Source organism: Lepus europaeus, chromosome 11 (assembly GCF_033115175.1).
Source record: "Lepus europaeus isolate LE1 chromosome 11, mLepTim1.pri, whole genome shotgun sequence".
Taxonomy (NCBI): Eukaryota; Metazoa; Chordata; class Mammalia; order Lagomorpha; family Leporidae; genus Lepus; species Lepus europaeus.
Genome location: NC_084837.1, coordinates 80,827,750 through 80,840,989, shown reverse-complemented (window position 1 = coordinate 80,840,989; position 13,240 = coordinate 80,827,750). Strand labels below are relative to the sequence as shown.

At 46.5% G+C, this 13,240-nt stretch overlaps 1 protein-coding gene across 1 annotated transcript in view; it reads left to right on the top strand.

Annotated features, from left to right (window-relative positions):
• The window catches only part of MYO1E (myosin IE), a 226,331-nt gene that overhangs the window by 162,900 nt on the left and 50,191 nt on the right, over positions 1-13,240 (top strand). Inside the window, exons 17-18 of the mRNA XM_062206033.1 lie at positions 3,560-3,666; positions 9,021-9,119. Of these exons, the coding sequence (XP_062062017.1) occupies positions 3,560-3,666; positions 9,021-9,119 (206 nt within the window). The remainder of the gene's footprint in view (positions 1-3,559; positions 3,667-9,020; positions 9,120-13,240) is intronic.

Sequence of the window (13,240 nt, the reverse complement as noted above, 5' to 3'; positions counted from 1 at the left end):
ATTAAAGGATCTTAGTAGAGTCTATTTGGTGGGAACGCCCTTCCCCCCTGATTATAAATTAAAGTAGACTATAGCTTAATAACACTTGATTTTGAGGCTTCACTAACTTCTATGTTGTTGTGGCTGGAAGGGACTGTTACTGAAATTAGATCCAAAGGCCGATGGCCCAGGCAAAGAGAATCAAGCTCAGAGCCGGCAAAGGTAGCCCAGCTGCCGCTGTGTCTGACGGAGGCTGGAGCCATCGTGCAGTGGGAAAGGGCAGAGGAGTCGCAGGCCCCACACAGGTGATTGGGCTGCTTTCCCGTTCATGTCTTGTAACGTCTATTCCACACCTTAGATTATGGGATTAGGGAGTGGGCATTCGGCCTAGCAGTTAAGACGCCTGCTGCCCACATCAGAATTCCTGCGTTCAATTCCAAGCCTCAGATCCTGCCTCAAGCTTCCTGCTAATGCAGAGCCTGGGAGGCAGCAATAATGGCCGAGTAATGGGGCTCCTGTCACCCACGTAGGAGATCTGGACTTAAATTTCTGCCTCCTAGCTTTGGCCCCAGCCCAGCCACAGCCATTGCGGGCATTTGAGGTATGGAACCAGTGGGTGAGACCACACTCTGTCTTTCAAATAAATTTAAATTATTGTTCGTGTGTGTGTGTGTGTGTGTATGAACTTTTCTAGTTCAGTCTCCTTAGTTGACAGATGGAGAGACTGAGGCCCAGAGAAATGCAGTGATCTGTCACATAGCTTGCAGATAACAGAGCCAAGACCCCAGTCCAAGCCTGCTAATAATCTGTGTAGAGAACAAAATGAGGATGTTTTGGGACAGGCGTTTGGCCTGGTGGTCAAGAAACTATGTGGGATACCCACATCTCAGAGCAGCGTGCCTGGCTTGATGGAGGACCCGACTTCACTGTTCACTCCAGCTTCCCGCTAATGCAGACCCTGGGAAGCAGCACAAGTAATTGGGCTCCTGCCACCCACATGGGTGACCTGGATTGCATTCTCAGATCCTGGCTTCAGCTGGGCTGTTGCAGGTATTTGGGTGAGTGAACCAGCCCGTCATATTTCATATTTTCCCTCTCTCAAATTTTTTAAATGAAGGGATTTCATCCTAAACCTTTTCTCACTGTCCTGTCTGTGTATCTTGACTCCTGCTTCTGTTGGGCAACTCACTGGGACCTTGCTGCCCTAACTCAGGGGCTCTTTCCTGGCGGAAGTCTGGGTTAAATCTAGTCATCACTACTTCATGACCACACGAGGACTCCCCTAAAGGACCCATAGCTGTTGGAATTCAGGGTATTTCTGATGGGTAAGGTATGTTCTATTTGTTGAAATGAGTTATTCCACAACATGATGACTTCTGTGTAATCCTAGCTCACCCAGTTCCTTTCCTAGTCCTCTGAGCTATCCTGCAGCTCTATTCGGATGGCAGTAAGGTAGTACTGTGATGAGGAAGCAGGCTTAGTAACACCCAGACTGGGGCTCAAGCCTTGATTGTATTTATTATCTCATCTTGGGCAATACTTTTAACTCTCTAAGGCCCAGTGTTCTCATCTAAAGCACAGGAATAATAATAGGAACCCCCTCTTCAAGTTGCCATGGGCACAGGTGAGATAACCCTGTGTCCACCTCTTGATGCAAAGTCAATAAAGACAACAGAGTTGTTCTGCCTGGAGCCAGAGAGCTCTGTGAAGTGACTTGCAAAGTCACACTTGCCTATGTTTTCTTTTGCTAAGGTGAAAATAAGGCATGCTGTTAAATACTTAGGACAGAAGAGTCAGAATTTTTAATTGAATAAAAAAGTAAACTCTAAAAATTAAAAAATAGTAAGAGTTTTGGGGCTTAAAAAACCCGAAAGCTTTGTTATGAGCAACTCTGCATCCCTCTCCAGCTTGCCCTTCTGTGTTGCGAAGGTCGTCAGGTTCATTCCCAAGTGCATTCCGCATCATCAGAGAGGCACTTTATTTTTTCATCATCCACCTTTGCTTTGCTTGTGTGACCTCTGCAGCTCTGTGCTCGGTTTCGGGCATTGTGAAGAATGCTGTTTTCTGTGCATCTAAACAGAACTCAGTTCACCAGGGAACATCTTGCACTGCATATCCCCAGTAGTTTTTCTCAAGGGTTTCGGATTTCCCAAAGCCATGCAAACGGCAAAGCCCTAATTGACAGAGCCTTCTCTATTGCAAGCAAATCCCTTCTGCTGACTCGGTAATGGTCTCCTGGCTTTGGCCATCCCTTTCTGCTATTTTTCTTTTTGAGGTTTTCTCCCTTCACGCTGACTTGCTTGGAAGCAGAGTTTGCAGAAGTGCAGCATCCGTGGACGCACGGATGCTCAGCTGTGTGCTGGGAATGCTGAGGTGAACTCTGCTCCTGTGTCTTTGAACCACGTGTGAGACTCTCATGGTTTGAGATGTACCTTAAGCAATTTCAGGTTAATTTTTTGTAACTCTTCCTGCTGGAACCAGTTCCGTGTTGGGTACCCAGTGCCTATAGGTCGCAGTAGACAATTTTATATGGAATATTTTTAGCCTGTGGAAGAGAGGGCGTTACCTGCCGCATAGAAAGTAACCAGAGTCTTCAGGTTGGTAAAAAGACGTGTTGAGGAAGAAGAATGAAATGGTATATAAGAAGCTGACATGTCACTGCTTGGGGTGCCCACACCCCGTATCAGAGTGCCTGCTTTGAGTCCCAGCTCTGCTTCCGATTCCAGTTTCCTGCTAATACACACCCTGGAAGGCATCAGGTGCTGGCTTCAGTACTTGGGTCCCAGTGCTGTTTTGGTGGTGCAGCTGGCTAAGCCACTGCTTGCAGCATTGGCATCCCATATCAGAGTGTCATTTTGAGTCCTGGCTGCTCTGCTTCTGATCCAGCTCCCTGGGACAGCAGCAGAAGATGGCCCAAGTATTTGGGCCCCTGCCTTCTACCTGGGAGACCTGGATATAGCTCCAGACTCCTGGCTTTGGCCTGTCCTAGCCCTAGCCATTGTAGCCATTTGAAGAGCAAACCAGAGGACGAAAGAGCTCCCTATCTCTCTCTATAAGTAAAGAGGTATTTGGGTTTCTGCCATCCATTTGGGATATGAGGATGGAATTCCCTGCTCCCAGTTTCAGCCTGGCCCATCCCCAGTTGTTGCAGGCATTTAGGGAGTGAATCGGTGGATGGAAGGTTTTTCTCTTTCTTCTCTCTCTTCCCCTCCCCTCTTTCTGCCTTTTCAGTTAATAAAAATAATAAATCACCAACATGCTTCCTTGTACCACATGAAAAGAATTGTATGTGTAGATTTACTGGGCTTTAATTTTTTTTTTTTATTAACCGTATCAAAAATGCCTATCTGCTTCCAAAGATCAAGTTTCAGGCCTGTTTAAGGGTGATCCGATCGCTGTAAAAGTCAGCAGAGCTTTAAGGAAGTGTAGTAGACCTGACTGAATCTTAATGAACAAGTTGACGAGAAGATTGATTTCTGGCTATGTATCTCCATGCTGCAGTTTCACGAGTCAACCCTGAAAGCGGTTCTGCATCACAGAGAGTCCCCGTGTTCTAAATAATATTATTCTTCCTTTCTAGAAACAAGCCAATGACCTTGTGAGCACCCTGATGAAATGCACACCCCACTACATTCGCTGCATAAAGCCAAATGAAACCAAGAAGCCCAGAGACTGGGAGGAAAGCAGGTGCGGTGTAGCCGGCGGGCAGGGAGGTGGAGGCCAGCCGAGGCAGGCCCCGGTACACTGTGGCCTGTGCCCAAGACGGGCCGTCCCATGCCACAGGCAGGGCGGTTTCAGTTGCCTGATGTGTTTATCATCTCTTTCTGCCTTAACTATTTTTTTCATTGTAAGTTGCCTCTGTGTGTGTGTGTGTGTTTTAAACAATTTTTAACATCTTGCCACATTTGATTCAACTGTAGACATTATATACACATGTATTTTTTTTTTCTTGAAAACAGGGATATTAATATCATGTCTTTTTCAGGCCAAAGCCAATGTGTGTGTCCCCCTCCTTTTGTTTTCCTAAAATGTTAGCAATGCCACTGGGCTCAGAATTAGCAATTTATAATGTTGATCTTGGCTAGACTAGGGACAGATGGAAAAAACAAAAGGAAACCCTACCACTGCTGTTGTGATGGCTTTAAAATTAGTCTGAGGCTCTTTGTAGACATTCTTGGTGTGCTCGGCTCTGGATCAGCACCCACAGGATGTGGCCTATAGTTCAGGAGCTCAGCTTGGGGTTGGCAGGGACACACTCATTGGACAGCTGTCAGTTACAGCAGCTCAGGAAGACATGGCAGGGAGGGCGGGGGGGTCATGGTGGAGGTGCTGCCATTTCCACTAAGTATGTGCAGAAGAGCAGGGTGACTCCCAGGAAGGGAGGAGGCCGAGGAGAAGCCAGTGGAGCGCATGATTCAGTGAGCCCTTTGTGCCCCAGCTTCTGAGGAAGTCCTGTCTGTGGCCCTCCTGCCATTGGCTATGAGGGCCAGGAGTTATACAGGTTGAAGTGGAGTGTTGAGTTGGGAAATACTAAGATGATGATGGATTCGGCAGGGGGGTCCAGATGCACATGCCTAAGAGGCTTGACCTCAGTATCCACTGGAGCATGGAAAGGGCTGGGGAGAGAGCCCGTGCTGGGTGACCTTGACGCTAATGCTAACCCTGGTCATTTCACCAGGTGGTCAAGCCCTAAGATGTGAGTCTACTGGATTGCTACCTCTTTTCTCTTAGGGAAAGGAAATAGACTTTTTTAGTTATCAGGTGACTAAATCAAAGTTTAACATCAGCAAGAAGACCAGCATTAAAATGGCCTCTCCGGAGAGACAGGTGTAGACCCATTTCCAATCCTGCCAACAAGATTTTTCTCAAGCAGAGCAGGAGGTAAAAGCTTCCCATTGGTTTACCCACTTCCCCTCTGGGTCATCTCATCTACTGACTCCTAATCCTAAGGCGTCTTTTCTATTATATCTCTGAAACTGTCTAATTTCTTATCTGAGATTCCTCCGACGATGCCCTCCCTTACTGATTCTAAAGCTCTGGGGAGGAGCTCACGCTTCCTAAGGTGGTCATTCCCTCTCTTGATAACCGAACAGTGAAGGACTCTACAGTGCTTTCCTAGGTCAGTCTCACCATGACCCAGCTCTCTAGTCCACCCTGTGAATGATTCTTGTTACTTTTTTTTAGTATATTTTTTTAAATTTATTGACAAACAGTAATTGTACATATTTATGGGGTACAATATTTTAATACATGGGTGCATTTTAATGATCATATTCAGATGATTGCTTTGTAGTGTGAACACTCAAGCTCTCCTGCTGGGTCAAGGCAGGTGTCTCGGTTCCTTTGACTGCTCTCTCCTGCAGGCTGACCACTCCCAGTTCCTGCAGCCTTGCCTCTTGGACACAGAATCTGACCATTCCCTCTTTTGGTCACTTCCCTGATAGCCCTTCGTTTGCCCTCTGTGTTTCTGACATGAGTAGGATACGTTTCTCCTTTGAGACCAGGGCAGTAACAGAATTGTCATTTCTTCTCACTTGAAGACTGAAAATGAATCTTTTGGTCCTCCCACCCTGGTTCTCAAACTTGAGATGGCCCCAGAGAGCTTGCTAAAAATCAGTCCCACTCCCAGCGCTCCTGATTCAGTGACTCTGAGGTAGACCTGGAGTGTGCATTTTTTTTTTTTTCTGCATGCAGTGCAAGTGACGACAGTGATGGTGGTCCACACATCACACTTTGAGAACCGCAGATCTTAAAAGGCAAAGGGCTGGACCAGGGTTTGGAAGACCATGCCCTGGGGCTAGCCTGCCACTAAGTAGCTTGCATGAGACACTTTATCTCTTCTGCTTAAAGTCTCTTCCTCTTTAGACCAAGAAGTCAGTCCAGGCCAGGATCTTCCATCGATCTCGTAGAAAGAGTATTTCTACTGTGCTCCCTCATGCCCCCATCATACATGTCCACACATGCACATGCCATCCAGAGACATGGGCTCTTAACTCACAGTAGAAGGGTGCTGTCGGAAGGAAATTATCAGAATCTTGGGAGTAGAAATTTTGCTAAGGATTCCCTTGGCTTTCCCTTCCCCAACTCTTCCTAGCAAATCATCTGAAATGAGAACTTCTCATTTGCAGCACCCCCTCCTCTGCCCCAGGTCATCTGCTCGGTGGAAAGCCCCTCTAACAGAGAAATGTTTGTGGTTGCTCCTGTTTGGAAGTTCCTCAGCACTGATGATCCCTTCTCATAAATTGCAAGCTGATTCATTGCAATATCAGAAAAGGGAGACATTAAGACAGGGGTACATTTATTCAGGAAGTTCTCACAGGATTTCCCCGTGGTGTGTTCCTTTAATATTTTATTTTTGTATTGCTTCTATTACTTGAATTGCAGTGAAAAATGTGACATGCATTCGTGTACAATGGGCACAAGAAGTTCAAGGTGTTAGCTGGTCAAGTGTTGATTGATATTTCCAGTAGGGTTGCTCCATGTGGCCCCCCCTACCCCAGTCCTGGTCTATGTTCACCGTGGAACAGAGTCTGTCACTCCTTTTGTGAGTGGATAGTGCTGGACATAGTGTGCCCCACTGGCAGGGATTTTGTGCTCAGTTGGAGCTTTTGGTGAAGAGGGTTACCCATTCCACAAGTCTGTGGGGGGCGGGGGTCTTTCTCTTCCTGTTGCAGATGTGTTTTTTGTTTGGCTTCCTGCAACATGGCTGCCCTAGGTTCAGAATTGCTGCCTTCGCAGGGTCCTCAGGCCTTGACTGACTTGAGATAATGGCCAAGGACAATCTTGGGGAGGGCTCCTCCCAAGAGACAAAGATGGCACCGCTGGGGTGACAACAGGGTCTGTCTGGCCAGTGTCTACATAGGGGGTGCTCCAGGCATATGCAGAACTCGACCTGGGTCCTTTGGTGATATGAGGCTCTGAATGTTATAGGATTTGCTAGGCTGAGTGTCAAACTCAAGGAAATTTGTAAGATTTCCTGATGGTGAAAGTTACAGTGAATGAAACAGTATTTTAACACGAGGAATATTCTTTCCTATGTGATTCATGGGAAGTGAAATTTATTCTTGAATCAATGGGGGATGCATTCCCTGCCTCAGAAGCTTGGAGTGAAGCCAATAACTGTGCTAAGTATTTTAAAATGAGCCAGTATCTGAGATGGACATCCTCATGTGTAGCCTCCACTAGGAAAAAAGGCCAGGGGTGAGTTTCGTGTCTGAGATTGAGAGAGTCACTCTACTGGATCAGATGCCTGCCCCTTTAGTTGACCAGATTATCTGTCTATATCTACCTACCTACCTACTCATCTTTATCATTCGTTCATCTACCTACTTGTCTATCTCTTTCTGTCTTATCCCAACAAATGTGGATGTTGAATATTGATTCCTTCATGTAAAGGCTTTTAAACAGTTAAGTCTCTCGAAGGAGTCTACCTTTCTGGCTGATGGCTCAGGTAAGACCAGTCAGACTGGAGACTAAACGTCCTTCAGGGTGACCTCATCCTCCTGTGGGGATCAAGGTCCCACCCCTTCTTCGAGCTTCACCGGTGCCCCTCCTCCTCTCCCTCCTCCCCGAGCCACAGTCCTTTCTCCTCCTTGTGCCTTTGCTCTCAGGGTATCTCCTCTGCACCAGAAGAGTTCAGCTCATCTTTCCAGGTCCCAGCACATAAAACACTGTTCCAGCAAATCCTCCCACCGTGAAAAATCCATTTCCTTCTCCAGCCTTCTGTGTTGCTTTATTCATTGTAGCTGGGAATATATTAGAATAAGATCTTTACATTACTCATCCCAGAAACTAAGTACTTTATGCAGAAGGTACCCAAATAGAAATTAAGAACTTACATCACCACCTCTGCTCCATTTTGCAGAATGGGAAAATGAGTCAAAGAGGGGTTACAGTGTATCTGAGTCAGAGGGTGCACCCGGAACCCAGCTCCAGAGCCTGGCTCCTTCTCACTGTGCTTTCTGCGTGGTCTACAGCAGGAATCATAGTGTTGGCCTCTTTCACACCTTGCACAGGAACTGTGTGTGCCTGGCGCATGGCAGTCTTCAGGGGCACGAGGCTTAGCTGAACCCTTGCTGGGTAGACAGCTGTCGGGCCTGTGTGGAGTCGGAGTGAGGATGGGACTGATTGCCTCCCAGCGTTCTCTGGGAGCACACTTGGTGCAGGTGGCCCCAAAAGCACGCTATGAGGGATGCAAGGGGCTCCTTCTAACCACAGCACAGTTTACATTTTATCTTAAAAAATGAGCTTTTACTTCTCATTTTCTTCAAATGCCATGTTTCTAAGCGCCTGTAGTCAGCCATCCTGCACAGGCCTGATCGATGGCCTCAGAGCGAGAGAATGCTGTCTTTCTCTGCACATGGTGGGCTTCCAGGGTGCCCCTGTCTATGAACCCCCCCAGCCCCCCAGAGCTGCCAGGCTGGTAAACAGGCATCTCCAAGGCATGGGACCAGGGGCTTCTCTCCTGACAGGAACTCCCGTGCATGTGGGAACATCAATCTAGGAGTGCTTTGCGTCCATTTTCCAAAATACTTGGCTAGGTTTTTTTCTATTAGGAAAACCAACTAAAATTATACTTCACGTATATTTTAGACCATTGTTAACTTAGGTATTTGAAATGAACAGTCTTGGCTCCACCTTTCTCAACCCATTGAAACACCCTACACAGATAGTCACCTTAAGTCTAGAATCAATATTAAATTCCTAATTCAATAACAAAAGCAACAGTTAATTCAAAAGTTACAACTTCATACCTTTAGCCTTGGGAAAAACCAATGCTTTTGTTCATAATCTGGTTGATAGATCTATGGCTTTTTGTTTTACTGTTATTCTTTGGAATAGATATATAATGCCATCCTATGATTGCACTTCATAATTACATATTTTTGAATTGATCTGTAACTTGGGAGGTGAGCTCATTGTCAGAATACTGTCAGTCCTCTTTTTCACGTGTCTGCCTGCAGCCTGGAATTGGGGTTTTGGAGCATTGTTGTGGGGGAAGGGCTCTCCGTCACGTCCGGGTTTCATTTTCTCCTTTGTAGGGTGAAGCATCAAGTGGAGTACCTGGGTCTGAAAGAAAACATTCGCGTGAGAAGAGCAGGTTACGCCTACCGGCGCGTCTTCCAGAAATTCCTGCAGAGGTAATGAACGAGTGATTCTGGGCCGTATTCAAAAGCTGGGTGATGGTTCTATCACATCCTGTACAAGTCACTCACAGTGTATGACTCATTACATTCAAAAAGTATCTGGTTTAATATGTTCAGAGTTGTGTGTCTATCACCACAATTAATTTTAGAGCATTTTTTCCTCCGAGAAGACGCCCTGCCGTCTCTGGTTGTCAACTCCCCGTTCTTCCCTCCCCCCGAGCCCTGGGCAGCCACGGAGCTGCTGTCCATCTCTCTGGATGTGCCGATGCCCAGCTTTTCAAACAAGTGGAATTAAGGTTGTGTTCCTTGTGCCTGGGGCCACCTTCAGTTGGCATAACGTTTTCAAGATTCACCTGTGTTGTGGCCTGTTAGCTCTGGTTCTTATTGCTGACTAACACTCCGTTGTTCAGAAGTGCCACATTTCATGTGTTCACTCATGAGCTGACAGTCCTCACTTGTTTCTGCTTGTTGGCTAGTTGGCTGTTAGGAATAATGCTGCTGAGAAAGTCCATACACAGATTTTTGTGTGGTTGTGTGAAGGTTGTTGGGAAATGAGATTAAATGCTTTTTTTGTTTTTGTTTTGTTTGTTTTGCTGCAGAAAAACTCAATCCATGCATAGATCCAGGATACACTTTTTTTTTTTAAAGATCTATATATTTATTTGAAAGCCACAGTTACAGAGAAACAGAGAGAGAGAGATCTTCCATCCACTGGTTCACTCTCCAAATGGCCACAACCACTAGAGCTTGTCTGATCTGAAGCTGGGAGCTTCTTCCAGGACTCCCCAAGCACCTGGGCCATGTTCCACTGCCTTGCCAGGCCATTAGCAGACAGCTGGATTGGAAGTGGAGCAGCCAGGTCTCAAACCGACACCCATGTGGGATGCCAGCACTGCAGGCAGCAGTTTTACCCCCTATACCACAGTGCTGGCCTTGTTTCCTTTTTAATACAGGCTTTGGCTGGGCACTGGTCCCCCAACAAAGTTGTTGTTTTGTTTTTTTTTTTTAAGATTTATTTATTTATTTGGAAGGCAGAGAGAGAGAGAGCTTCCATCCACTGGTTCACTCTCCAAATGGCCGCAACAGCCAGGGCTGGGCCAAGCCAGAGCAAAGAGCCAGGAGCTTCTTCTGGGTCTCCACAAGGGCCCAACAACTTGGGCCATCCTCTGCTGCTTTCCTAAGCCATTAGCAGGGACCTGGATCAGAAGTGGAGCAACCAGGATTCGAACTGGGTCTATATAGGATGCTGGCAGACTTAACCTTCTGTACCACAGTGCCAGCCCCCAGAATACATGTTTTCCTTGAACTTTTTAAAGATTTATTCCTTTAAGTTTTCATCACTCTTGGATTTATTCCTAAAGGTGGAATTTCTGGGTCTTGTGGAAACTAATCTTTTTGAGACACTACTGGATAGTTTTCTAAGTAGCTGTACCGCTGTCTGTTCCCATCACAGTGCTGGAGATTACGAGGTATACAATCCTCACCAGCCCATGTTATCTCACCAATCCTTGTAGTGTGTGTGAAATAGTATCATTGTGGGATAGCCAGGGTTGGACCAAGGCTAAGCCAGGACCCAGGAACTCCATCCAGGTCTCTCATGTGGGTGACAGGGACCCCAGCACTTACGCCATCACCTGCTGCCCCCCAGGCTGTGCATTAACAGGAAGCTGGATCAGAATCAGAGTCCTTGGGGCTCAAACCCACGGCTTCTGATGTGAAATGTGGGTGTGCCGGGCCACACATTAACCGCTGTTCCAAGCTCCTGCCCCTCACTATGGTTTTGATGTGTGTTTCCCAGAGGGCAGGTGACCTTGTGGTTTTCTGTGCACTTGTTGGCCATTTGTATTCCCTCTTTGGAGAGACGTCTGCTCACCTCCTTTGCCCCATTTTTTAATTAGGCTTTTTGTCTTTTTATTATTGAGTTATATTGGAATTCTTGTGACCATTTATAAGTTGTAGGATAAATCAATAGCTGTGTGCAGTATCTGCTCAGTGTGACATGCAAGTTCAAGATTTTATGAGAGGGTCCAGTGCTGTGGTGTAGCAGGTAAAGCCACCGCCTGTAGTGCCGGCATCCCGTACAGGCGCCCATTTGAGTCCTGGTTGCTCCACTTCTGATCCAGCTCTCTGCTGTGGCCTGAGAAAAGCAGTAGAAGATGGCCCAAGTCCTTGCGCCCCTGCACCCATGTGGGAGACTCAGAAGAAGCTCTTGGCTTCAGATCAGTGCAGCTCTGGCTGTTGTGGCCATCTGGAAAGTGAACCAGCAGATGGAAGACCTCTCTCTCTGCCTCTGCCTCTCTGTAACTTTGGCTTTCAAATAAATAAATAAATATGTTTTTAAAAAGATTTTATGATAATTGTGACACGGAAAGAGCTGAGGTTGAACTTGACTGAACAGATTAACAGTGTGAAGACAATTTCAGGAAAATAGCCTACTTAAGAAAATAAGCTTTGAGTATTTAACTTCAATTTTTTGGTCCAATTTCCCTTAACATGCATTTGGCAGAACATATACTTAAATTGTTCTTACTTTGTCATTTTTGAAAAGGATAAAAATTTAGTGTCTTTAAATCATTACATCATTCTAACTTCTCTAATGATTCTAACTTCTCTAATGTATTTTCTACATCTATTTAATTTCCTTTAAGAAACAGGGAAGTGAAAAAAAAAATACAAAGAAGGAAGCCAAACTTGGCCCTTTTTTAAAAAAAAAAAAGTTTTATTTGAGAGGTAGAGACAAAGAGACACAGAGAGAGGTCTTCCATCTGCTGATTTACTCCCCAAATGGCTGCAACATCCAGGACTGGGCCAATCGGAAGCCAGGAGCAGGAGCTTTTTCCAGGTTTCCCATGCAGGTTCAGGGGCCCGAGCATTTGGACTAACTTCTACCCGCTTCCCAGGCCATAGCAGAGAGCTGGATCGGAAGAGGAGCAGCTGGCACATGAACTGGTGCCCTTATAGGATGCTGGCACCACAAGCAGAGGCTTAGCCTACTATGCCACGGTGCCGGTCCCCAAACTTAACCTTTTAATCATAGGAGAATTATTTCTTCTCTGTGTGATACAGAGGGGGGAATGTAAGAATAGTTTTTTTTTTTAATTTAAATTTAAAATTTAAATTTAAAATTCAAATTGTATCTAACAAAGAATTAGCAAGCTGAAGAATTTAAGTGCTCTGTAAAGGTTTATGTACTTATTTGAAAGGCAGAGTAACAGTGAGAGAGAGAGAACGAGCTAGCGTATATCTGCTGGTTAACTTCTCAAATGGCTGCGATGGCCTGAGCTGAGCCAGGCTGAAGCCAGGAACCTGGAACCCCATCCAGTCTCCCACAGGGTGGCAGGGCCCCAATTCCTTGGGCTATTCTCTGCTGCTATCCCAGGCACCTTAGCAGGGTGCAGGACTGAAAGTGGAGCAGCCAGGGTTCAAACCCATGCTCATATGGGATGGTGGTTTCACAAGTTTAATTTGACCCACTGTTACACAGTGCTGGCTTAAGCACTTTTAATGAGACAGTTCTTCCTTGGGGCTATTGTTTTTGGGAGATTAGGAAACTGACCCTCCACAGTTAGAATCTTTAGCAAAGGGCCCATAATTCCATACAGTAAACCCTCGTCCCTCGTTGACTCCATCCCATGCTTTTTTTTTTTTTTTTTTGGACAGGCAGAGTGGACAGTGAGAGAGACAGACAGAGAGAAAGGTCTTCCTTTGCCGTTGGTTCACCCTCCAATGGCCGCCACGACCGGCGCACTGCGCTGATCGGAAGCCAGAGCCAGGTGCTTCTCCTGGTCTCCCATGGGGTGCAGGGCCCAAGCACTTGGGCCATCCTCCACTGCCTTCCCGGGCCATAGCAGAGAGCTGGCCTGGAAGAGAGGCAACCGGGACAGAATCCGGTGCCCCGACCGGGACTAGAACCCGGTGTACCGGTGCCGCAAGGCGGAGGATTAGCCTGTTGAGCCACAGCGCCGGCCTATCCCATGCATTCAGGTTGCCCAAAAGTGTGGAGGTGGATTAGGCTAGGAACACAATCCACCATCACTGCCCTCTGAATTAAAGTAACCAGTGCACCTGCAGCGGAGCAGCATGTACGAGAGAAGTGTGTAGAAAACTGAGGAAAT